Source organism: Euprymna scolopes, chromosome 3 (genome assembly GCF_053919585.1).
Source record: "Euprymna scolopes isolate OS-2025 chromosome 3, ASM5391958v1, whole genome shotgun sequence".
NCBI lineage: Eukaryota > Metazoa > Mollusca > Cephalopoda > Sepiida > Sepiolidae > Euprymna > Euprymna scolopes.
In genome coordinates this window covers 89,469,171-89,496,053 of record NC_136484.1, presented here as the reverse complement: position 1 = coordinate 89,496,053, position 26,883 = coordinate 89,469,171, and the positions used below count along the sequence as shown (strand labels likewise).

Here is a 26,883-nt window from a genome sequence, read left to right as displayed (position 1 = left end):
ATTAAAACTAGCAGTTCAGCCCGGCTTTACTTGGGCCCTATGTACTGTTAATAACTTTATATGCATATGTATATATATATTAAAATGTTTGTACTCATGTACTGGTAACCTACATTTAAAATTGCTAGTGTTTAGACCAAAAATTGGCAGAGGAGTTTGGTAAAGTTTTCAAAGCTCAAATCGTTGAACTTTGACCCTTTGACAGCCAAATTTCTGGCCAAAAATTGATTAAAAAGATTTCCCCAAATCTCAATAAGCCTTTTGTCAAATCTTGAGTCTGTAGACTAAAAGTTGACAGAGTAGTTTGCTAGGGAAATGTACACACACACAGACAATATTACTTTAATAGATATAATAGATAGATTAATTCACTATTAATCTCAAACCCAAAATTATTTCTTACTAATTTACTATTATTCTTCAATCCAAACTTATTTACTATTAATTCACTAATAATCTCAACCTAAAATTATTTGCTATTAATTTACTATTCCTCTCAACTCTAAACCTATTTACTATTAATTCACTATTAATCTCAAACTCAAAAAATATTTGCTATTAATTTACTATTGTTCTCAACTCCAAACTTATTTATGAATAATTTACTATTAATCTCAAACCCAAAATTATTTGATAAAAATTTACTACTTCCCAACCCCGTCGGTGGGGCATTAGAATACACCAACTGTCCCCCTGCAGAGAGTAAAAGCCTCTCAAAGGGGCCATCTGTTGGCCATGGATGGCGACCCGTAATGACTCGAAAAAGGATCTTGGTGGCTGAACAACTGATATCTGGGGAAATTAAAGATATCAGTTGCAACACTCCATTTTGGCCTCATACAAGGCTAGACAGGCGGTCGGAGGGGCCCGATCCGATCAATCGGCTAGTTATGTCAAGTCCTAACACATCTACTTTTCTATCAATTTCCTCTAAACCGTAACAAATACAGTTCTACCCTGTACTACTATAAACTATACACATATTTTCCCCTCTTTTCCATGTGTTAGAAGGCGGTGGCTAGGGTCAAATGTGCCAAATAATTAAAGTCATGACATGGCTGTATAGTGCCGGAAGTAACCACAAATGACTTGGATTGTGTAACTAAAGGATTATGGGTGCTCATGGCTCCCATTTGGAACATGTATACTGTTTATGTAGCCCTGGCATGACAAGGCGAATGGGTTTCCCCCTTAACATGCCCCAATATTGGACTCCGAGGTGGATGGGGAGCATAAACAATGAATTTAAAATATATATATATATATATATATATATATATGACCAATAATAAAAACTCCAAGCGCCAACACGTCGACTCGGATAGTTCAGATAATGAACTATATCAAACATCCTCAAAATTTATTGCATTGGAATCCACCGAAGAAACCAAAATAACTGACTTATCACCGTTTATTATACATAAAATTATATCGGCATATAGTACTCCAAAAAATGTAAAAACTTTAAAAAATAAAACCCTACTTGTGGAAGTGGAAAGAGAAAAACATGACACTTTTCTCCTAGGAATGAAAACTTTCCACAACATAAATATCAAAACTTATCCACGCAAGAATCTGAATACATCCAAAAGTGTAGTAAAATTGAAAGACCTCTCAATGTGCACTACTGAAGAGATAACAAAAGAACTTAAAAACCAAGGAGTAATAAACGTTAAAAGAATTACAATAAAAAAAGAGAATCAGACTATACATATGAACACTTACATTATGCAGTTCAATAGACCCACTATCCCAAAAGAAATCAAAATTGGGTTCAACGTTGAAAAAGTTGAACCCTTTATACCAAACCCACTTCGGTGCTTTAAATGTCAGAAGTTTGGGCACCATGAGGATGCATGTAGGGGACGAGCAGTGTGTGGCAGATGTGGCCAGAGAGATCCAGACCACACTGTCAATGACTGCAATCTTGATTGCAAATGTGCAAATTGTGCAGAAAACAATTCTGCTTATGCTAGAGCATGCAGAATTTGGAAGAAAGAAAAGGAAGTAGTGTCAATAAAACATACCAAAAACATCTCCTTCTTCGAAGCCAGGAAAATAGTTGATGGATACATGAAGGAAAAGACGTACTCTCAAGTCACCTCAAGTTGTATATCATCCAACATCACTAACCAAGACTCCAAATATGAAATAGTAATAAACAAATTGTTACAGTTGGGACCAAACGACTGGCCCAAATTTATAAATGAAATCAAACCAAACATATCATCAAAAATTAATCATCCCATTAAGTCATCAACTAATGTTACCAATAAAACAAATTCTCAACCAAAATCAGAACATCCAAGAAAACAAAGTCGATCAAAAGAAAGACCACAAAAATCACCAGTATGTCGTGCAGATGCTGAAAAAGACGAAACTAAGGAAAAACAAAATCAGTTAAAACAAAAACTGTACAGGTTACGAATACGTCTTCCCCATGGTGAAAAAACACACTTGAAAAACAAACAAAAAATACATCTACCAAAAAACAAAATAATATAAAGAAATTACCACAAACAGAAGCCACTACTACTACAAATAGAGTTACGGAATTAGAAGACATGGAAACTGAAGTTACTCCTCAAACCCCCCAAAAAATCCTCAAGAATTACAAGAAAATCCAATGGAATTGCCGTGGATTGAAGGCAAATTACAATGAAATTTTATTGTTGCAAACCAAATTTAATCCTTTGGTTATTTGTCTGCAAGAAATCTTCCTTAAGAATGAGGACTATTTGAATATAAAACACTATCAACAATATAACTACATTCATAATACAGGACTTAATAATACTGTAACCTTTTTCCCCCTCCCATTGCAAAACCCAATCATATAAAACAACCAAATCAAAAGCCACGAACTAACGACTGAAAATACAAGAATAATAATCTCATAAAATAACTGGATACAACATCGAATACTATTCCCAAAATAACTGGATTCGGCATTAAATAACCCACAAAAGGTTGATATGCCGTTAAAAAAAAAAAAAAAAAAATTTACTATTACTCTTAAATCCAAACTTATTTACTATTAATTCACTACTGATCTCACACCCAAAATTATTTGCTATTAATTTACTATGGTTCTCAAGTCCATACTTATTTACTAATAATTCACTATTAATCTCAAACCCAAAATTATTTTCTATTAATTTACTATTACTCTCAACTCAAACCTATTTACTGTTAATTCACTTTTAATCTCAAATCCAAAATTATTTGCTACTAATTTACTATTGTTCACAACTACAAAACTTATTTACTCTCAAACCCAAAATTATTTGCTATAAATTTACTATAACTCCAAACTTATTTACTTATAATTCACTATTAATCTCAAACCCAAAATTAATTTCTATTAATTTCCTATTAATCTCAACACCAAGCTTATTTACTACTTGCGTTTCTGCCCGGCTTTGCTCGGGCCCTATGTACTGTTCATAATTTGCCCTACGTTTGAATACACTTTATGTAAGGTTTCAAATGTTTAGACCAAAATTTGTCTGAGTAATTTCGTAGAGACCATAGAAGGCAATTTTTTTTTATCTTTGACCCGAATTTTTACCCCTTAACATTTATTATTTTGGTCTCAAATCAAAATACAAAGTCTCTTCACCTATTGCAAACTTTTGAATCTTACTGGATATTTACAACCATACTCATTGGACTTTGTTGAGTATTCCTTTTCATTTTTCCTTTAAACTTTTATTTTTCTTTCTCAACTGTTTTCAAAATTTGAGCTAACTAGCAAAAATAGATACTTATCTATACTTACCTTTTGGCAACATTTTTTTCTCTGAGAAAAAAAGAGCCTATCTTTGAAACTCCATGGAATAAGGAACCCCTCAATTTTATTTCATATTCCTTGTTTTGAACGAAATATTGTAAATTCAATTCTACAATATCTTGACTTTTTCTACTTGTATATATATATATATATATATATATATATATATATATATATATATATATATATATATATATATAAATAACTTTGTGTGTTTGTTTGTTTGTTCCCTATGGACTCGAAAACGGCTGGGACAATTTTAATGAAATTTCACACAAAGGTACTTTATGTGCCCGATAGTGTTCTTAGATAGGTTTTGTATCGGAATGTCTTTGATCAATATCGGTAATTGAAATAATCTGATGAAAGATGGAACAGGTGATTTTGACAAAAGTTAACACGTTAAACTCTAACATCACAAGTGCATTTGAGAGGTTTTATTACCACTCAAACCGATATATGCATGTTTATGTAAAATATTTTGCCGTTTATTAGTATTTTTTAAAGTTGTGATTTAATAAAAATGTTTTTTTCAGGTTTGGTTTAACAATAAAGGTTGGGCTGCAATTGTTACCTACTTGAATGTGATGAATAACATTATTCTTCGGAGTTACCTCCCTTCTAGTGCTAATCCCTCCAATTATGGTATTACAACGATTAATCATCCAATGGCTTTAACCAAAAAGCAATTAACTGAAGAAAATATGTAAGTAACATTGACTCTGTTCTATGAAGATATCAATTTATATCTATTTATTTCTAAATAGCTAGCAAAATAATGCTTCCTTTTAATGTACAAAAGCAGATATTTTGCTTTACTTTTAACATCAAAAGTTAGTCATATTTTAAATCATCATTTAGAATTAATGTTTTATTTGCATTAGCAGAAGATATCCTGATCAGTTATATAATTTTGTCAATTGCTAGACAGAGTTTTGATTAATCCGAGCCTTGAAATGCAAGGTGTTCAGAATAAAGAAGACATATGATGGAAGGTATTTACCTGGTTAGATGACTTTGAAAGCAGTCAATATTCTGAGCAAGATGGGTTCCAGATTGATAATTCAAGTTTCACATATGCTTGCATCATAACTGTTGAGTCAGCCATTGAACTTAGATTGTTAGCATCATAAAACATGAATTTGCAAAGTCAGATAAATTTTTTTAAATTAAAGAGAAAATTCAAAATTAGTATTTTTGTGGCACTTATCATCTGTTTTATGGTAAGTTTTATTACATTTGTCTGCTAATAAATACAGACAGACAAAAACAGAAAGTGATGGAAATGAGTGATATATATAAAACAAAAACTGATGGTTAAACAACATAGAATGAGATAAGGTGAGAATTATAGAATAGATGGGGATCTCGTTAGTAAATTGCAAATTACCACTAATTAGAACAATTAAAATGTTTTTGTTATATAACTCAATCCCAAAACTGTGGATTATTTTAGCATCTATTTTGTGTGATTCAAATATATAGGAAAAAGTCTTCAGAAAACATTGATTAACTCAGCTTTAGCATAATAGATGTAAATATACTTTTGTGAATAATTTTTATTTTGATATGATCTTTTTTTTTTTTTTAACAGAGTTGCAAATGTTGTTGATGTTTTGATAGCAATCTGTGTGATGTTTGCACTTTCATTTGTGCCTGCAAGTTTCACTTTGTTCCTTATTGAAGAACGCGTCACAAATGCAAAGCATTTGCAGGTGGTCAGTGGAATTAATGCTCAAATCTATTGGTTAGCAACACTTTTATGGGATCTTGTAAGTAACAACTGACATTTCATATAATTTCCTTTAAAAAAAATCCCTTCACTTATTTCTGTTCCATTTAAAATTAATTTTAGTTTATTTTTTCGGACCAAGTAAAGAATAGATACCCTGTAGCAGACGACGACGACTAGTGACAACCGGCGCACATTTCAATTGACATCAGTGATTCGACCTTGACAAGCACATAGTGTTGGTTGTTTAAATTTTTTAATTTTAATAAAATAAAATAAATCTGATTTCACATCAAATAGCAGACATAAGCGAATATTCACAAGCAAGATTTTTAAAAATATATTTACAAAACTTTTGAAGATTTAAAAGAAAAATATATTTACAAAACATTTTTTTTAAGTAAGTAATGAAACGAACGTATTTAAATAGAATATATTTAAATAAGTGCCTTTCTGAGTGCGTTTTTAATATATTTACAGAACTTAAAAAAAAAAGACTTATTATAATTATAATAAAATAAATAACTAAATACATTTAAGCCAAACTTATTAATGGCAAAAACAAATATAAAATAACTGCCTTGTTCGGATTTTGTGAATGTTTCAGTTTATTTCACGGATTTTTGCGACCAAGATTGATTTTTATGTACAGCGTTTTTTGTTTTTTTTTCTACAATTCAATTTAATTATTCTTTAAATCATTAACTTTAGCGACAATTAATATATTTTTAAATATTAAATTTTGATTTAATCTCATGATACCTTCACGTGATCAATTTATTAAATGACAAAAAAATCCAAAAATAATATATTTAAATAAATGGGCGTCTTTCCGAGTGCGTTTTTAATATATTTACAGAATTTTTTAATAAAACTTAAAATAATAATAATTATTATTATTATTATAAAAATAAAGAAAAAGAATTAGCTATATTAATTACAAAATACATAATTTTAAAAACTTTTAAAAATAAAATTATTTAAACCAAACTTTTAAATGGCAGAAACAAATATAAAATAACTGACTTCTTCTGACTTTTGCGAATGTTCCGTGGGTTTTTGCGACGAAGATTGATTTTTATGTACAGTGTTTTTTTTTCTTTATCTGTGCGTTTTTAATTCAATTCTATATTTATTTAAAGTGCGATGTATGTTGGTGGTCAGTGAAAGAGAAATCCTTCTAGGCCGAGGCATTTTTTTATGCATAATAAAATCACAAGTATAAGCAATCGAGATTTTAAAAATATATTATATATCACAAATCTTTTTTATATTTGTTCCTGCCATTAATAAGTTTGGCTTAAATTTATTTATTTATTATAATTATAATTATTCTAAGTTTTATTAAAAAGTTCTGTAAATATATTAAAAACGCACACAGAAAGACGCACATTTATTTAAATATCTTTTATTTAAATACATTCATCTTTTTACTTACTTTAAAAAAATGTTTTGTAAATATTTTTTTTTTCTTTTAAACCTTGAAAAGTTTTGTAAATATATTTTCAAAAACTCTTGCTTGTGAATATTCGAATAGACAGGACGTCGATTTTTAATGTTTTGTAATTAATATAGTTAATTCTTTTTCTTTATTTTTATTATGATTATAATAATTATTATTTTAAGTATAATTAAAAAGTTCTATAAATATATTAAAAACGCACTCGGAAAGACGCCCACTTATTTAAATATATTATTTTTGGATTTTTTTGTCATTTAATAAATTGATCACGTGAAGGTATCATGAGATTAAATCAAAATTTAATATTTAAAAATATATTAATTGTCGCTAAAGTTAATGATTTAAAGAATAATTACATTGAATTGTAGAAAAAAAAAAAACCCAAAAAAAACCCCGCTGTACATAAAAATCAATCTTGGTCGCAAAAATCCGTGAAATAAACTGAAACATTAAAAAAATCCGAACAAAGCAGTTATTTAACATTTGTTTTTGCCATTAATAAGTTTGGCTTTAATGTATTTAGTTATTTATTTTATTATAATTATAATTATTATAAGTCTTTTTTTTTTAAGTTAAGCACCCATTTATTTAAATATCTTTTATTTAAATACGTTCGTTTTGTTACTTACTTAAAAATAATGTTTTCTAAATATATTTTTCTTTTAAATCTTCAAAAGTTTTGTAAATATATTTTTAAAAAATCTTGCTTGCGAGTATTTGCTTATGTCTGTTATTTGATGCGAAATCAGGTTTATTTTATTTTATTAAAATTTAAAAAATTAAACAACCAACGCCATGTTCTTGTGCCAATGTCAAGGTCAAATCACTGATGTCACTTGAAATGTGCGCCGGTTGTCACTAGTCGTCGTCGTCTGCTACAGGGTATCTATTCTTTACTTGGTCCATTTTTTTCTATGCAATTATCGGATTGTAACAAAAGTTTTCTCTGTTTTATTATATTTTAAACAATAAATAAAAATAATATCAAATTTATTTTTTCAGTAATGTAGTCACAAATTTTCACGATGATATATTTTCCATATGTCAGTAAGTGTAACGTATATAGAATATGGTGGGTAACGCATGAGAATGTTCCACCACTCAGTTTGTGATACTTAAAAACATTAGGTAGACAAGAAGTGCGGTAGAATTACAGACAGGTTGAGTGATGATAGCCAATTTCTGTGCAAGAAGTGTAAAACAATGGAGATGGATGATAACTCAGACATAGAGAAAGTATATTTGAATGGCAAGACAACTGAGTTTGTCTAGAAGTTTTGTTAAAATACTATTGGAGCACATGAAGGAGCAGGTGCTGGTGTGATTGCAAGAGTTAAGAGTGTATGGAGTAAGTTCAGGGAACTTCTACTATTACTAACCAATATTGTCAACCAAAGAAATAGTCTATCAGACACAGTGTGATGATGTATTAAAGTAAAACCTAACTAGTAATATTTTGAAGATATATGTTGTATGGAAAGAAATTATATGGAAATGTGTAATATGAGTCTTAAAGATGATTTCAAAAGAACATTCAATCTGGACAGTATATGGAAACGTGTGCAGAACTGGATGCTTTGATGGTATGACTGCATTGAAGAGTTTTTGGATTAGTACATGTAGAACAATTAATGGTAAAAGTGTCAGTTAGCATGGGAAGGCCAAGGAAAACATGGGAGGGAGTTATAAAATGGATTTGAGAGAAAGAGGGCTAAATAAAGACCTGTCCAGGGATAGGTTAATTTGGAAGTCATTTTTAAGAGCTGTCCAACACATGCCAGTATGTAAAACAGACGTTAAACCATATATGATGATAATGCATAATTTCAAAGACAAAAGTTTGTAGACCATTGTTTTTTTGGCATGTGAAATCTAGTATTGTCGTTAATCATGATGATACTTTACAAAAGATATAAAGATCTCTTTGAATATATCTGGGAAATTATACATCACCCATTGTATTCTCCACACCTCTCACCAAGAGATTACCATCTTTTTAGAAATTCTAAAATTCATCTGAGTGAATTAAGAGAAGAAATCAAAAATGAGTTAGTTACCTTTCTGGTTCTAAACCTTAGGAATTTTATGAATACAACAATTAAAAAAATATTAACAGAAGGAAAAAGGTCATGTATAAGAATAGAAAAAATTAGAAATAGAATAATTCTGATGAAAAATTAACAATTGAATAATTCTGATGAAAAATTAACAATTGAATAATTCTGATGAAAAATTTACAATTGAATAATTCTGATAAAAAATTAGAAATAGAATAATTCTGATAAAGAATTAAAAATAGAATAATTCTGATAAAAAATTAACAATTGAAAAATTCTGATAAAAAAATTTACAATTGAATAATTCTGATGAAAAATTAACAATTGAATAATTCTGATGAAAAATTAACAATTGAATAATTCTGATGAAAAATTAACAATTGAATAATTCTGATGAAAAATTAACAATTGAATAATTGTGATAGAAAATCAGAAATAGAATAATTCTGATAAAAAATTAAAAATAGAATAATTCTGATGAAAAATTTACAATTGAATAATTCTGATAAAAAATTAAAAATAGAATAATTCTGATAAAAAATTAACAATTGAATAATTCTGATAAAAAATTAGAAATAGAATAATTCTGATAAAGAATTAAAAATAGAATAATTCTGATAAAAAATTTACAATTGAATAATTCTGATAAAAAATTAAAAATAGAATAATTCTGATAAGAAATTAACAATTGAATAATTCTGATAAAAAATTAAAAATTGAATAATTCTGATGAAAAATTAAAAATAGAATACTTCTGATAAAAAATTAAAAATAGAATAATTCTGATGAAAAATTTACAATTGAATAATTCTGATAAAAAATTAAAAATTGAATAATTCTGATGAAAAATTAAAAATTGAATAATTCTGATGAAAAATTAAAAATAGAATAATTCTGATGAAAAATTTACAATTGAATAATTCTGATAAAAAATTAAAAATAGAATAATTCTGATAAAAAATTAAAAATAGAATAATTCTGATGAAAAATTAAAAATAGAATACTTCTGATAAAAAATTAAAAATTGAATACTTCTGATAAAAAATTAAAAATTGAGAATTCTGATGAAAAATTAAAAATTGAATAATTCTGATAAAAAATTAAAAATTGAGTACTTCTGATAAAAAATTAAAAATTGAATAATTCTGATGAAAAATTAACAATTGAATAATTCTGATAAAAAATTAAAAATGTAATAATTCTGATAAAAAATTAAAAATAGAATAATTCTGATAAAAAATTAACAATTGAATAATTCTGATAAAAAATTAACAATTGAATAATTCTGATAAAAAATTAAAAATTGAATAATTGTGTTAGAAAATCAGAAATAGAATAATTCTGATGAAAAATTAAAAATTGAATAATTCTGATAAAAAATTAAAAATAGAATAATTCTAATGAAAAATTAACAATTGAATAATTCTGATAAAAAATGGACAGAACTTTTGCTACAACTTAATATATTTTTAATGTTTGTCTAAACTTATTTTTACCTTTTCAAATATTTTCTAATAATCTTTGAAAGGTTGGTGCTCAAATTAAAACAAATTTAAGAAATCATTTATTAAATGAAATTTGATGCTAGAAAATTTGTAAAAATTAATAAATAAATCTAGCATTGAATTTGCTTTGCAAAATAATTTCTTATATTTTCATTCTACGGTGCTTTCCAGTGTGGAAATATTGAATTACTTAAAACAAATTTGTTTCAAAATAAGATTTAAAATGAAAGAACATTTACTTTTTGTCATGTTATTAGCCAGACTGAAATTCTTATCATTTTTATTTCAGAATTTTTAAAATGAGTGATGATTTGGATTATTTAGACAACTGTTCTCAGCTTGGATGTTATTTTCACAACGTTCTGGTCAGAGGTTACATGTATAGATATAAGAGTTTGACAAGATATATCTGAAAAAAAAATTGTAGTTTACATCAACCAAAACATTGTAAGAATAACATTCAAGTAGTCTGAATAATCCAAATAATGCATCTTTATTTTTAAATTTTTGCGAAGATCATTTTGTCATTTTTGTAAGTGAATAAAACATACATAGTCTCAGCAGATTTCGAATGTGGATTTAATTCTTCCCTACTGCAGTTAAAAGGAAAAGAATTTTGTGTCACCATTTTTACAGAATATAGGGGTAGATCTAGGTGTTTGTCCGGATTAGAGAGGTGGGGGTAGTTAGAATGTCTTTTTGTGGAGCACATAAATATTTTTTTCTTCACTTCATACAAAAAATGTATTTTGTGACTAAATGCAAAGACATATTTACTGTGACTGTATAGACATAGCACTTTAAACTTAAGGAAATATCAACTTTGAATCTTCTTTTCTGATAAATTTATAAATAACAACTAAATTGAAAATCTTAAATATGTGTATACAATTTATTAAATCGGTAAAAAAAATTTTCACTGCTGATACTAAATTAATATAAATTAAAGTTACCCAGAATACATTGGCTGCACATTTTATATTAAATAAGAATGAAAAAAAAAAGTTCTTTAAAGCAAGAGTGATAAGTCATATTTTAAAATTAATCTCTTTTATATTATTTGAGTTAATATTTTTAAATTTTAATCAGCCTAAACAGAATAATTTTATTTAAAAGAAAACACTGAAGCTAGATATTTTTTGTATTAGATATAAGAAGACAAAAGAAGGTATAATTTTGTAAGCATTTTAGACATCTATGTTATATTTCCATAGTCATTTATTAAATACTAATAAAATTATGATTAATTGAAAGAGAAAAATTGAATAGCTGTTTACAAACCAAATATAATTTGATTGCTTTTTCTTACTGCTAAAAAATGTTTTCTGGAAATAAACATGGGAAAATTGCTGGGAAGGTCGGGGAAGGGGTCACACGCCTTCTTGATCTCCCCCCCCCCTCCTCCCTTATGAATTTGACCCTAGTGGTATAGTTTGTGGGGAACTGAGCAGTGAGTGTTAGGAAGTAAATATAGTAATATAATATTCATAGTATTTCTTTGATTATTTAAAAAAATTTTTAAGGCACAAACATGACAGTATTTGCAAAGACAAATGTCTTTTAAACAGTGAATACATTTATTTTCATTAAGTTTTTTAATCCTATGACTAAAAGTAATGTGTGTTTCTCTTGTCAGGCGAATTACTGTATACCAGCCACGTTGTGTGTTCTAATTTTCCTTGCATTCGATCAAGAGGCATACGTGTCCAGTACTAATTTACCTTGTTTAATAGCTTTACTTTTTCTCTATGGGTAAGTTCTTTTTATTTATTTTTTAACTGATAATTACACTGTTTACTTTAGTGTCTTTACTAAACAGTTTTATTGAAATATAAAAATAATAAAATTTAATTGTGTCAGTTAAATTGCATTTTAACATGTACTAGATCCCATAAACCTTTCTTTCCTCAACTCTTTCTGATTTGATAGATGATATCCTTTTCTAATGTTATTCATTGTGTCAAATTATCATCTAACTCTCTTTTAATTTGAACTCATCACAAACTGATGAAATGTTTTCACAAACCATGAAGAAAATATGGACAGGTTAGTGAAAGTAAAACATCTACAAAGAAATGAATATACAACATATAACAAAATAAATACACAGATTTATATACAGCAGTGACACCAGATATATTTGAGAGAAATTCTCTCAAAGACATTTGGAATATTAGCAGTGTCTGCAAAATGGTAATAATATTTCTGTTAAAACAAAGTTACAGATTAATTTATATTTAAAATTATTTCATAACTATGAAACAAGAAAATCTACATTAGTTTTATTCTGCTTTAAAACTACCTAAATAAAAATAATGGAACTTGGCACTTTTGGGGCTAAAAAAACTTTGGTCAATACATCAAATGAATAATGGCTTTCATATTCGAATCTTAAAAGAAAGGCTTGCCTGAGTTAACGTATTCCTTTGCTAATGCTACCTGATCCCTTTGCCTAACCAAATTACAACTGTGGTGCTGAACGTTTACTTTATTTTACTCTCCAAACTGCTTAAAACTGACAAATTACTATCTATGTTACTATATTGTTGTTTTAACTAGAAAAAGACCTTTTTTACCTTTTCGAGTTTATAAGTTGGAGTTTGTATTGACAAAATTTTGTAATGAGTAGTTTTATTCTGCCTCCTCCAAATACAGAGAGAAACACAGATGAAATGAAAATGAAACATTTTTTACATATAAAAAATGCATCTATTGGTCACTATATATAAACAATAAAATATTATTCTGACAGTAAATACAGTTAATCATATAATGATCATTTTTTTAATAGTAAATTCTTTGTGCTTTCATAAATTTTTTAATAGTAAATTCTTTGTGCTTTCAGATGGGCAATTATTCCTATGATGTATCCATTTGCACGTTTGTTTGACATTCCGAGCACAGCATTTGTGTCATTGTCCTGTGCTAATGTCTTTCTTGGCACCGTCTCTACTTTGGCCACTTTTATATTGGAAATGCTGCAAGCAGATGATCAGGTAGGCAAGTAAATATTGAAAGGAAAATAATTCTTTTTTTGTATCTGGAAATTATCTGACCAATGGCAGTGATTTGGAGTGGTACCAGTCGATGACAAGCTTTGACACAAATAGTGTGTTTTATCTCTTTGGTTATTTCACTTTTTAGTTATCTTCTCCATTCAACCCATAATAAAAATGCACACAAGAACATTAATGCTATCGCTACAATATCTGTACAGTGATCGAATTCTGTTACATATTTTGGTGCTTATTTAGAATTCAACCTGTTTTTTAGAACAATACAGAAAAATCTTTCAAAAAACTTTGTAGTGTACATACCCGTCACAGAACAAAGATATCATATTCGAAAAAATCATGTAAATTGATCAAGTATTTTTTTTTAAAACTAAAAACAATCAAATTTTATGATGAAGCAAGACTTGGTGTTTTCATCTGTCATGTTTTACAAATAAAGGGCACACAACTCAATTCGAACTATCAAAATCAACCTTGTAATGGATAAAATTTACTATTAAAATTGCTAAAAATCATGGAAAAATAATTTTCTATATAAAAGACCTACTTGATCAAGTTATGTGATTTTTTGAATGACATCTTCGTTCTGTGACGGACACATACGTCATAAACATTTTTTTGCAGTTTATTTTTTAAGATATGTTTAATTCTGAATAAGCACCAATATTTTTTTTCTGATAGTTTACTAAAAATGTTCTTTTAATTACTTTCTGGTGTCATTAATCTTTAATATTTTCAATTCCATTTTAAATGTTGTCCTTATTAGATAGCATTCGATAATGCCACATCTCTGGCAACGGCAAATAATCCTCATTTAATATCTCTTTTCAAGGGTAGATAATTTCTTCTTCTTCCTTGCATAGTTCCACATCATATGACACGGTCTGCAGATGCAATTTTGTCCCTCGATTTCTTTTAGTCATGTATCTGATTAGGCTGATTAGGATACACACTGACGATTTTTAAATCCTGGTGAAGTGTGTTGAGCTAATACTCTCCCCCCCCCTCCCCAATCACCAACCGATTGTCAGCTTGTAAGCCACATTGGCAACTCTGTTGCTGCCTCACAGGATATGACTGCATCAAGATTCATGAAACTTGTCGGTGATTGATGCCACTCCATATTGCCAGCAAATGTTGTCATCGCTAATGTGCTCGATTGGGACATACAATTTCCAGGGACAAAAAGAGTTATCTCCCTTTAGATATAAAAATATTTTTTAATGGAATATGATTTCTCATTAAACAGTCATGAACTAGCATAACTAATGATAAAATGAAAATAAGTTTCATTTATCTCTTTTTTTTTAGGAACTGAAGTATATAAATGACATTCTAAAGAAAGTGTTTCTATTGCTGCCCCAATACTGTTTTGGTCGAGGACTCGTACAAATGGCCCAGGATCAATTGCTGTCTGATGTTAGCTATAAATTTGGTGAGATTTGTTTTGTGTATATAATTATGTGCTTGTAAAAAATATAAATAGAATAATATAATGACTAATTACTATGTTCATTTAATTATGTTACTTGTTCTTGTGTATGTGATTTTCTCACAATTTACACATAGAGATCAAAAAAATACTTAAGGTTAGTGCTAGTGAGATAATGAATAATTTTGTGGGTTTTTACCTATCTTGGTTGCTTCAATTTATCCAAGCTCAAGGAAATAAGGTGTTCAGAGTATGTGTGATGCAGGATATTCATTGGACTGATTATACAATACCTGCAGCTACATACTTAGAAAACGAAGCTATAAAACTTAACATTGATATGGGACAAGAAGCAACTGTAATAGAAGTTAATGTCCTCAATGATGTTGGGTTAAACTGAACTGAGAGGAAAAAATAAAATACCAAAGTTCTCATGTACAATATGAAAAGAAACTGGAATCTAAGGAATTATTATTCAAATAATTATAGGAGCAACCAAACTCATGAAAAAGAATTTCAAAAACTATCTGGCAAATATACCTAGTTAACCAGAACTAAGTTCAAGAGAGATGCAAACAATTGTACTCAAGTGGTGATTAGAATCTTAAAAATATTTCTCAGTTGGAATGTTTGAAATAACAGGTGAATATTTGGCATCTAGTAGGATGCCCCATCCTCGGCTAGAACAAAATGATCACAATATAAAAAAGGTGTTCAGTGTTCTGAGCAAAATAGAAGTTTCAGGCTGATGATACACATTCAAAGTTTGGTTACACCATGGCTGTATACAATTTTAAATAGATGGTTTGAGATCTTGCTTAGTGATTCCAAAATACCTTTGGCCTTCTTGACAATTTTAGAGATTTTTATCGAACACAAATCATTGCTGATATTAGGTAATATCCAGGTCATGTTTACAAGACAATTGTGATATTAGGTAATACCCAGGTCATGTTTACAAAACAATTGTGATATTAGTGTTGGGAATGATTATGTGAATGTTCCTAAATTTGCTTTCAAAACCCATGTTTACCGTTAGATTCAGTCATTATCCTGTGATTCATTTCTGCATTGTGATGTGGGTCTGATTACAGGAAAGATTTATAGAATACAGGAATTGTCCTTTTTATTCCATGGTACAGCTTGGTCTCATCTGCATATTTTGAGTATTCTAGCATTATTTAAGTTGGCATCTATTTCATTAATATATGCAACAGAAGAGAATCAATAATTAATAAATGACATTTCATAAGGTGAAGAATGTTGTCTTATAACCAAGTGTACTTCTGTTTAACTGAAAATGAAGGATTTCAAATAGTTAAAAACACCAACACAAAGAATCTAGTCTTAATAATGTCAATATAATGTTTGGATTTCTTAATTTTTTAAAAAGTAGGTTTTCATTTAGAGATTAGTGTTGATTTCAAATGTTTTTTGTATACATAAACTACAGTTCTCTGAAAATTGTTTTATTGGAAAAGTACTACTATATTAAAATGTATTGCACATGTAATGTGCATATATTTATTAGTAGAGACTGATTATGAGGATAATGTTTTAACCATTATAAAACAGAACCTTTATATAAATTAGCTATAGATTTTACTTAAATCTTCTTCTATATAATTTTTTTAAGTTATTAATTTAGATTAAATATTATTTTATGAAGCCTATTTTTTAACTATAAAATGTTATTCCTTCCAGTCAGTAATTCTTCTATAAAAAATATATGCCATCAGCTAAAAAAGAAATGATAAAAACCAGTATGTAAGAATTGGAATCCATCATTCATTTCTGGAATAAAAAAAATAAACTTATTGTTATGTTAATTCCATTGTAATAATGGGATTTGCTTAAATAATTAAATTTAAGTAAATTAAAAATATGTGTGATTAATGTTCGTTCAAAAAGAAGTAAATCTCAACAGCCACAACAAGTAAAACGTTTTCTTTAGTGAGACAATATACTGCAGCAAATCTCTTTTGAATTCTTTCTTACTCTTTCCCCCTCTCTCTTTTCATTTATTTCTTATAGTTAGTTTCTATCTTATATTTGGACTTTGACCTCAGACAAAATATAAGATGTATAGTTCCAGTCGATGTCATACTGCTCCATTAACAAATGTGTTATTTCTTTGTACAACACTTCAGATTCTCATGGTCATTTCTGTTAGATAATATAAGGCAAATCACTCTGCACATGCGTTTTATTTTTCTTTAAATTATAATGATGAGATAAGTGAAAAAAAAAAAAACTGGACTTATTATTTGAGTGGAATGTTTATCATAGTACATTTTACAGACATTTGGTTGAGATTTCTACAAGTAATAATAAGTTATTTGAAATTACTTTTTTATTACAGGTGAAACCTGGTATATAAATCCATTTGCTTGGAATAAAGTTGGAAGAAATCTACTTTCTCTGTTTATTTTGGGTATTTTCTTTTTTATCGTGAATCTCCTGATAGAATTTTCTTTCTTTGAACGATTTAGGTGGGTATTTTTCATTCTCATTAAGAATTTATTGCATATTTTCTTTCTCTATTTAAATGTAAACACTTATTAGAATTGCGGATTATTGCCACAGCAACTGCATTAGATTCAATAAATTTTGAATGCAATATAATGTTAAACTTTTAGATCTTAAAAACATATGTGCTAAAGTTTGTTTCTATAATTTCATATAAAATTCTGTTCAATTTACAATTTTTATGTAATTGATTTATGCCTAAATACTAAAATAGAAAAACAATATGAATTTTGGTTTCTCTATAAACTTCTATAGGAAAACTAAAGCTCTTAAAGCACCGTATACAGATGATGATGTTGATGTTGTCCGTGAACGAGAACGAATTCTTACTGGAGGATCTCCAAATGATGTTCTGAAAATCAAAAACTTGAGCAAGGTGAGTTTATTTTTTGAAAAAGAAAACAAACTTTAAATTGAAGTTTTCTGTTTTTATTGGGAATAATTTAAGTTTAGAAAATTCAGCTGAATAAATTTTAAAATTATAATAAAAAATATTGAGAAACTTGTAGTATTTTATAATGGAGTTAAATACAATTAAAAAAAAACTATAATTTTGATAGTGTTTTATTTTTCACTGCTCAACCTCACGATGATATTCAGAATAATTTTTATCATATTCAGTTTAACATTCGTTTTACATGCTGGTATGTGTTTGACAGCTTTTAGAAATTAACTTTAAAACTAACCTATCTCTGACAAGGTCTTTCTCTCAAGCCTATCCTTATCACTCCTCCATGTTTTGGGCTTATCCTGCCACTTCAACTGCTCAAGATCTGTTAACATAAGAATTCTAATTCATTCTTTAAATGTGACCATACCATTTGTTCTGCACACATCTCCCTATACTGTCCAACTTTAATCTCCCTCTGAACTCATCAAATCTAAGTGTCTTTAAGACCCACATTATACATCCATTGTATCATTTCTATATCGTTTCTTTACATGCAATGCATATCCTCATTACAGCATCACACCATGTATATATGCCTAGTGGACTTTTCCCTTGGCCACCAGTCTGGTTAGTTGGGATTATGTATATATGAATTCATCTGAGCACATTCCATTAAAGTACTTGTAAAACAGGGATACAACATTGCAGCAATGGGATGGGGTTGGAGCTTGGCTGATAGTGCAAGACCTATTAGATTTGAGGCTCTTTTTTGAACCCTGTTTAAGAGTGAAAGAGTACTGGTAATAATACTCCAAGCATCCACAACAGTGGAGTTACTATCTTTAAAAGCATGTCTGAGAAAATTGACCACATCCTGTCTACTCATCCTTCAGCTAACATTCATGTCTGTGGAGACTTCAATATTCACAATGTAGAATGGTTAATCCACTCAAACAAGATGGATGATTAGGGGAGGTTCTGTCACGATTTCTCCATTGCTTATAACCTTACTCAAATTTTTCATGAACCTACCCATGTATCTGACACTGACAGTCAGTATGCAAGTCTTCTAGACCTTTTTCTTGCAACTTGCCCTGGGCTATGTTCATCTTCCGTTCTGTCTCCACTGGGATCTTCCGACCACTCGGTTGTATCAGTTAAGATATAAATGAAATGTAAGAAGTCCTCAGTTGTACCTCTCCATTGTACAGTATATCGATATTCTATGGCATACTGGGATAGTTTCCATACATTTATATGCATTCCATGTTTAAAAAGAATGTGTCCTCTATAGTACGAGACATGACTTTTTCCATTGTTTCAATGTAATAGATGTACTGAGACTAAAGCTGCTTTCAGGACTGCCAGCAACCACTGTAAAAGAGTAATAAAAAATGCAAGAGAGCCTAGTCCGTTGTCCAAAGTAGCTGGGTAGCAGCTTGGTTACCACCAGTTTTGGCAAATAGCAAACAGGGCTTGTGCTCTATTCCAACCATCATCAAAGGACCTAAGGGGTAATCTCATCAATATCAGACAAAGCCAAATTCTTTGCCAAGAACTTTCAGGTAATTCTACCCTATGCGACCAAGGCCATCAACCCCCAGTACTTCCTCCTGTATCAGAAAACATGCTATGCAGCATACAAATATTTGAGCATGATGTTGCCAAGCTAATCAAAAACCTTATTTCAGTAAAGAAACTGACCCTGACAGCATTCCAATTATAGTGTTGAAAAAGCTTCAATCAGAACTAACTCCCATACTTACAAAACTGTTTAAGCATTGTCTTAAGGAGAATTGCTTCCCAACACCCCAGAAAATCTCATCAGTATGCCCTGTATTTAAGAATTCTGGTGATCGATCATCTCCCTCTCAGTACAGACCAATAAATCTTCTGTGTGTTATGAAGAAGTTGCTGGAAGCTGTGTTAAATAGAGAAGTAGTTAACCACCTCAGTAGAAATAACCTTCTTAGTGACATGCCATATGGTTTCCGTTCTGCTAAATCTACAGCAGATGTGCTAACGGTTATATCTCATAGGATTAGCAAATCTCTTGATGGAGGCTTCCTTTCTAGGGCAATTGCTCTTGACATATCAAAGGCCTTTTATGGGGTAAGGCATAAAGGACTATATCACAAGATCTCCAGCTATTCTATAGCTGGAAATGTCTTCTCAATTATTAAATCATTTCACTCTGATAGGTTCATAAGAGTAGTGGTTGATGGGCAGAAATCAGAAGCTCACAGTATTAATGTTGGAGTCCTTCAAAGGTCCAACTCTCTTCCTGATCTACATCAATGATCTCCCAAATCATATCCTAAGATTATTTGTGAACATTTATGCTGACGACACTACCATCTATGGCTATCAAAGGCCATAAATGACCTTCTGATCTTGAGCACTTGGTACAATGGGGACAGAGGTGGCTGGTTACTTTTAATGCATCGAAAATCAAGCTTCTATTTTACATCAACAACACTCTGATTCCCATCTGGCATCTATTGAAATGAAGCAGCCTATCCTGCCTTGACAGAGTTCAAAATAGACTTCATAGCCTAGTGAGGGATGCGCTTTTCTCTTCCCTGCAACCTTTTTCCCACAGAAGAGACATTGCGAGGCTGTCTCGGCTTTATCGTTATTTTCATGGCAAGTGCTCGTCTGAGCTCCAATCTATGGTCCCCCCCTCGCCAAACATTCACGAAAAACACTTAATAATTTCTCTCACTCTTTATCCGTGTCTAAACCTAAATGTAGATTCCATGAACAAAGCTTCTTTCTTAGAACTGCACGCCTGTCGAACTCTCTTCCATTTGCCCGTTTTCCAACTGACTACAATTTGGTAGTGTTCAAGTTCAATGTAAACAATTCTTGATGAATCGTCCCCTTAAGTAATCAATTTACCAAATTTCCACTACTAACGATTACTACGATATTATCCCATTAACTACTGTACACTCAATAACCTTTATCCTCGAGTGGCCTCCGGGCCTTGATAAGTGGTGACTACTTGTATAAAAAAAAAATTCGCCTAAAGTTGGACCCCCAAAACAAAACAATAGATATAGAAAAAAAAAAAGCACAGAATTTATTTTCCATAGTAAAAAAAACCAAAAAAAATCAGTCAGACAGGCGATTTTACAATGCAAGGGAGATCACTTTTGTTAACAATTACATTGCTTATAAACAACGCATCCTGGACTTCGGGATGAATCAAAGTTAGTATTTGTTTTCGTTACTCAGACATTACCTCAATCAAGAAGGATTTCTTCTATGACCGAGAACAGAACAGGTACTACACTTTGATTTTCATAAATATAAAAAAAATTATATACAAAACAAATTAGGCATTAGACTATCAAAAACTTGGGAAAATGGATGTCGTTGGTCATCCTTGGTCTAAAGTGATAAAGATGTCTATTCTACTTTTTACTAGAATCATTTCAGTCACCTCAATACCACATTTACACTAGGGGCCGTCCTACTCTATAATCCCAAATGATTAGAAATTTTATTGTCCATATATACACAAAGATTTAATTGGAATAACACTTTGATCCTAGCCTGAAGGCTGAGAAAAAAAAGGAGTTGTATTAAGAAAAAATTTTTAAAAATCTTAAAGGAGGTTGTAGATTAAAAAAAATGTTGTCATTTTGTTATATAAGAGCAACAAGGAACTCTTTTATTCCAGTAACTTTTCATGTGCGCTCACGAGTACTGATTTTGTTTTTTGTTTTTTTGGTATTGATGGAATAAATTGATTCCAATTATTTTTATTTTCAATTTGTTCAAGTGTTTTCAAGAAATTGTATCTTTTATTTATGACGATTTGGTAAGTGTCTGTCATAAGCCAACACTATATAATTATTTATATTAATGTACATCTTTCAACGCTCAATTAAGAGGAAAGGGTTAGGCATTACTTTCTCCTTTAGGGACAGATACTATCAGCTCAGTATTATCATCCCCTTTGAGGGGGTGGGGAGGCTAGTATAGTATATGTTCTTTCATTATGATGCCATCTTCCTAGATTTTACTTCTTCCTTTTTGGAGGGTAGTGTAGTATCTATTCTGTGGTTATGAGAGCAAAAATAATATTGTTCATTACAATATTTTTGTAAAATTAATTTTTAAATACAATGACCTCGTGATTATAGTCACATTTGAATATGCTGTTGATAGTGGGAGATTTTAATTCTATTAGGAAAGCTTCATAAAACTTTTGGTCTACTATTTGTATAATCTTTGTGCTGACAAGAATGTAATTAGAAAAAAGGATAAAAGTATATGTAGTTCCTCTGATAAACTTAAAATAAAAATATTGAAGTATCAATTGGAAATTTTCTTTATTTCATCTATACCGAGAAAGTGATTGAAACAAAAACAACTAAACTAAATAATTTCTTGTAAATTTTATATAATCAAATCTGAGTTGTCTAAATAATGAATATACTTTTAAAGAGTTTAAAAATATTTAGCAATTGAAATGATCAAATATTTTATTTTTTTTATTTATATTTTTCTTTTTTTAGACATACAAAGGTTATGGCAAGAAATCCTTCCTTGCAGTCGATCATTTGTGTGTGGGTGTTGCCAAAGGTGAGTGCTTTGGCTTACTTGGGGTCAATGGAGCTGGGAAAACAACAACCTTTAAGATGCTGACTGGAGAAATTACACCTACAACTGGCGATTCTTTTGTTAATGGTTTTAGTATCAAAAACAACTTGGCGGAGGCACTACAAAACATTGGCTATTGCCCTCAGTTTGATGCTCTTGATTCTTTACTAACAGGCCGAGAACATTTGGAACTTTATGCCCGACTCCGGGGTGTACCTGAAAATGAAGTCAAAAAGGTAAACAATTATGTTGATTTTGTAAAATGTTTTTTCTTAATCTTATGTAAATTGCACAATATTCGAATAGTACACTATTTCTAATTTGAGAAACAGTATTAAGATTATTTGATCACCTAATGGAGATTTAGTATCTGTTTGTAGCCGAAATTATGCTTGTATTATTCCTATTACTAATGAAGATTTGATATCTGCCTGTATGATGTCAAAAGTATACTTTTGTTTCTATCAATAATAAAGATTTTCTGAACTCAACCAATGCTATCATTTCTATTAATAATGAAGACTTGGCATCTGTCTGTTTGAAACTGAAACTATACTATTACTATCTTTTCATCTCAGTTTAGTTTGCTATACTATTTCAAAATAATCTACTCTTTTTCAATGTTCAAATCAGGTGGGAGTAATGTAGTATCTGGTTTTTATCATGAGGCTATCCTCCTAGGCAGTACCTCCTCCTTTTTGGGAGGTGGTATAATATCTGTTCTGTGACCATGATACCATTCTCTGGTTGAAGAGGGGATGGATGTAGTGTAGTAACTGTTCTGTTGCTATAGTGCTGTCTTCTCAGGCATCTCCTTCTTTGGGATTAGTATGGTATATATTCATTTGTCACATATATTAACAAATATATTCGACCAGACGGAGCATACATTAATTTACATCATATTTCATAGTTTTCAGTTGTTTCTTAGACTTGCATATTTTTTTGTTTATTTATGTAGTATGTATGATTTATTGATTGCTAGAAATAAATTCGTTCAACTGCTGCCAGTGCAAATGTGTTAATTTTTTATTAATCACTAAAAGTTAGAATTATTCAGTTTTAATTAAATTTTCAGAACTTACTCAATCTATTAAAAATAGTGAAAATCTTGTTTGTTTAATAGACAGAATTGGAAATAAATTATTAAAGAGTTACCTCCCATGATGTGTAATCTCAAAATCAGAGAAGAAATTAGCGATGTAAATGGCTCATTATTTGAATGTGAACAAATGTTATTTTGATATAACAATATTGGCTATTTTTTTTAATGCTCAATTGATATATTTTCAAAACAAAGAATTATTTTATTGCTGTTTTTCGTAATCGCCTTGTTTTCAATTTACATTTTCAGGTGGCAAACTGGGCAATCCATAAACTAGATCTTGCTAAATATGCAGACAAAACTTCAGAAACTTATTCTGGAGGGAATAAAAGGAAGCTCTCAACTGCAATTGCCCTTGTAGGAAACCCAGCAATCATTTTTCTGGTCAGTTATAAAAGATTATTTCTTTTTTCATTAAAGTTATGTGATATAATCTTGTAAGCATTGGATACACAAGAAGTGCAGTGAAATTACTAGTCAGCTGAGAGAAAATCACCAGAATGCAAGATTAGTAAAGAAATTTACTAACTAGCAGAGCAATACGACTGTCAACTAAATTAAGTGTTTATTATGCATGTGTATGCAGTGTGATGATGTATGGAAGTGAAACCTTGTCAGTGAGGGTTGAGGACATATGTTGCATGATGAGAAAGGATGTGAAAATGTGATGGATGTGTACTGTGAGTTTCAAAGACAGGTTTAGCTCTGATGATTTCAGGAGAAGGAAGTAATGAAAATGGACTGAGAGAAAGAGATTAATAGAGACCGGGTCAGAGATATGCAAGCATGTAAAATGGACATTATTTTACTTAAACAACGTATGAATTTATATGCTCATGAAGGAGTTTGAAATGTTATATAAAGTACTTGGTGTTAGTAATGAGAAGAGAGTTAATATGCAGATATCAATCTGTATTCATGTCTATGGCTAGACAGTTCATCAGTAAGGAGGAAACTGATTTCAAACATAATCAGCCCAAGGATAGTGAATAGAATCAGTTTTCTCCTTATTGATGAGTTGTTTGGCTATAGACATAGACCGATACCTGCATACACCTCTTTCTTTTCAGCACTAACGCCAAAACACATCAAACACCTTTCATTGATATTAGATACACTACTACTACTACTACTACTACTACTACTAGTACAAGACAAAAAATGAAGGTGAAAGGTAATCAAAATGTCATTGACAAAAAGATGAAAATAGCAGTATTGTTTTGTAGCAGGGTGCTTTTGTTTGATAGTAAAGAGATTTGTTAAGAGATAGCAAAGGTTCTGATTGGCCAAATAAGATCACATTAAGTAAAAGTTGGGATTAAAAATAGTCTGTCAGTTATGTCAGTCGAGAGAAAGAGAGAAGCAGAGATCTAAAGGAAACCAGCATGAACACTCTTCTTTATAGCATTATAAATAAGGAAATAAGAAATGAAAGCTGGTGATTGAGGAATTGAGTTGATGAATTAATATTTTAAATAACATAAGTCATCCATAGTCATAAATTTATCTATGCAGACCAGTCACCAATAAACAATGAAATTCAAAATTGTTATGCAATCCACACATAAAATACGCATAAAGCCACTTAATAAAAAAAAAAAAAATTCTTAGAGCCTTATCAAAATTGAATTCTTAAATAATAAGTTGCTTTCATTTTGATCTATATTTGTGATCTGGTGATTTATAAAATCTTTCTGAAAGAAATTTAAAAGGAATAATGATCTAAGAAAAGTTTTACTTAGATTTTGATATTTTGATTTATTTATTAAGTCTGTTATTTTATTTATTTTTTATTTTACTATTGAGTCACCACTTTTCAAGGATAAGGGTTTATGAGATGGTTAGATTGTTAAGTGATTAAAAGGATTGAAAATATAAAAAAAATTAAGAAGAGATCCTTTCTAAAGGTGCGTCTATTTAATCTGCATGTTTAGTTATGAAAGTGCCATTTCAAATCAAAGTGTACCAAAAAACCTCCTGTATAGAGAATGCATCTAGAATTATTATGAGTTTATTAGCGGTTGGGTGGGGGCGCCCGACTTTGCCCGGTAAAATACACTTAAATGTCATATTTTAATTTGCCCAGATTTTATATATATAGAGTCGTGATTTCAAAAGTAAAAAAAAAAGTATTTGGGTGCCATCAGCTAAAATCGAAACCGAAAGCAAAACTGTAGCATTCAAAGCTGGTGACATTACCACTCTACCAACGTGACACGCATATGAACTGATTAAAAATAAACTAAGATGGATGTATAACGATTTTTTTCCATTTTAACCCTTTTTTAACCCTTAAAAACTATTTTAACCATTTAAAGACTCATAAAAGAATAGTCTATTTAAAATCCAATCATTTGAGGCCTCTCTGCAACTTTTAGTTTCAGAAGAGTTTGAAAATAATGAGTTTTATAAATTATATTTCCATCTTGTTTGCATTTTTTTCATACTTTTTATAGGATGAACCAACTTCTGGAATGGATCCAAAAGCTCGCAGATTTCTATGGGATTCTATAAACAATATTGTTAAAGCTGGCCGCTCAGTTGTACTCACTTCACACAGGTAAACCTTATTTTTTTTGCCTCAAGGAAAATCTGTTCTTGTCTATTAATTAAAAAAAAAAAAGATTAGAGACAAAAATAAGTGTTTATATGTACACAATTTAAACTGAGAGTGAAAGAACTCTTTATAGATACACAATTTCAAAATGACATTTGACAAAGTCAAAATATCTTTGTTTAAATATTTATAAACTTCAGAAAAATACATCAATCAAATTTGAAAAGAGAAAATCAAAATGCTGTTATTAACATGGCGACCAGTTACAAAGGAAATATAAAAGAATCTTTAAAGTTAGTGTGTGAAGAGTCGCTGATGACAAAAAAAATATAGTTAATATACCAAGAGAATCTATTGATAAAATTTAGTAAAGGAAAGAAAAAGAAAAAAGAAGTTTGTATTTTTTCCTTCTTTTTCACTCTCATCCATGGAAATAGCATGGGTTTGAGGTTGTCTATTTCTTTTTTTAAAACATTTTTTGTGATGTACATTTCTCGGATGTTCATAAATATCTAAAAATAATGTTGCTCTTGTTTCAAATCTTTCTTTTTATATAAACGAATTTTTATGCTTCATTTCATGTGTTCAATCTGAAATAAATAGTTTGTATCATTTGGATAATTTTTCACAACCGTCTTCAAGTGCATCTTGTCTGTATGGAGTTTCAAACAGAACCTTTGGTGCTTCTACAT

At 29.7% G+C, this 26,883-nt stretch overlaps 1 protein-coding gene across 2 annotated transcripts in view; it reads left to right on the top strand.

Annotated features, from left to right (window-relative positions):
- LOC145257268 (phospholipid-transporting ATPase ABCA1-like) overlaps window positions 1-26,883 on the top strand; it is a 379,489-nt gene that overhangs the window by 294,396 nt on the left and 58,210 nt on the right. For both annotated transcript variants that reach the window (XM_080115647.1, XM_080115648.1), the window contains exons 35-44: window positions 4,330-4,499; window positions 5,388-5,565; window positions 12,186-12,301; window positions 13,395-13,545; window positions 14,875-14,998; window positions 17,358-17,487; window positions 17,780-17,900; window positions 22,445-22,765; window positions 23,884-24,018; window positions 26,091-26,194. In XM_080115647.1, coding sequence (XP_079971773.1) covers window positions 4,330-4,499; window positions 5,388-5,565; window positions 12,186-12,301; window positions 13,395-13,545; window positions 14,875-14,998; window positions 17,358-17,487; window positions 17,780-17,900; window positions 22,445-22,765; window positions 23,884-24,018; window positions 26,091-26,194 — 1,550 coding nt within the window. The remainder of the gene's footprint in view (window positions 1-4,329; window positions 4,500-5,387; window positions 5,566-12,185; window positions 12,302-13,394; window positions 13,546-14,874; window positions 14,999-17,357; window positions 17,488-17,779; window positions 17,901-22,444; window positions 22,766-23,883; window positions 24,019-26,090; window positions 26,195-26,883) is intronic.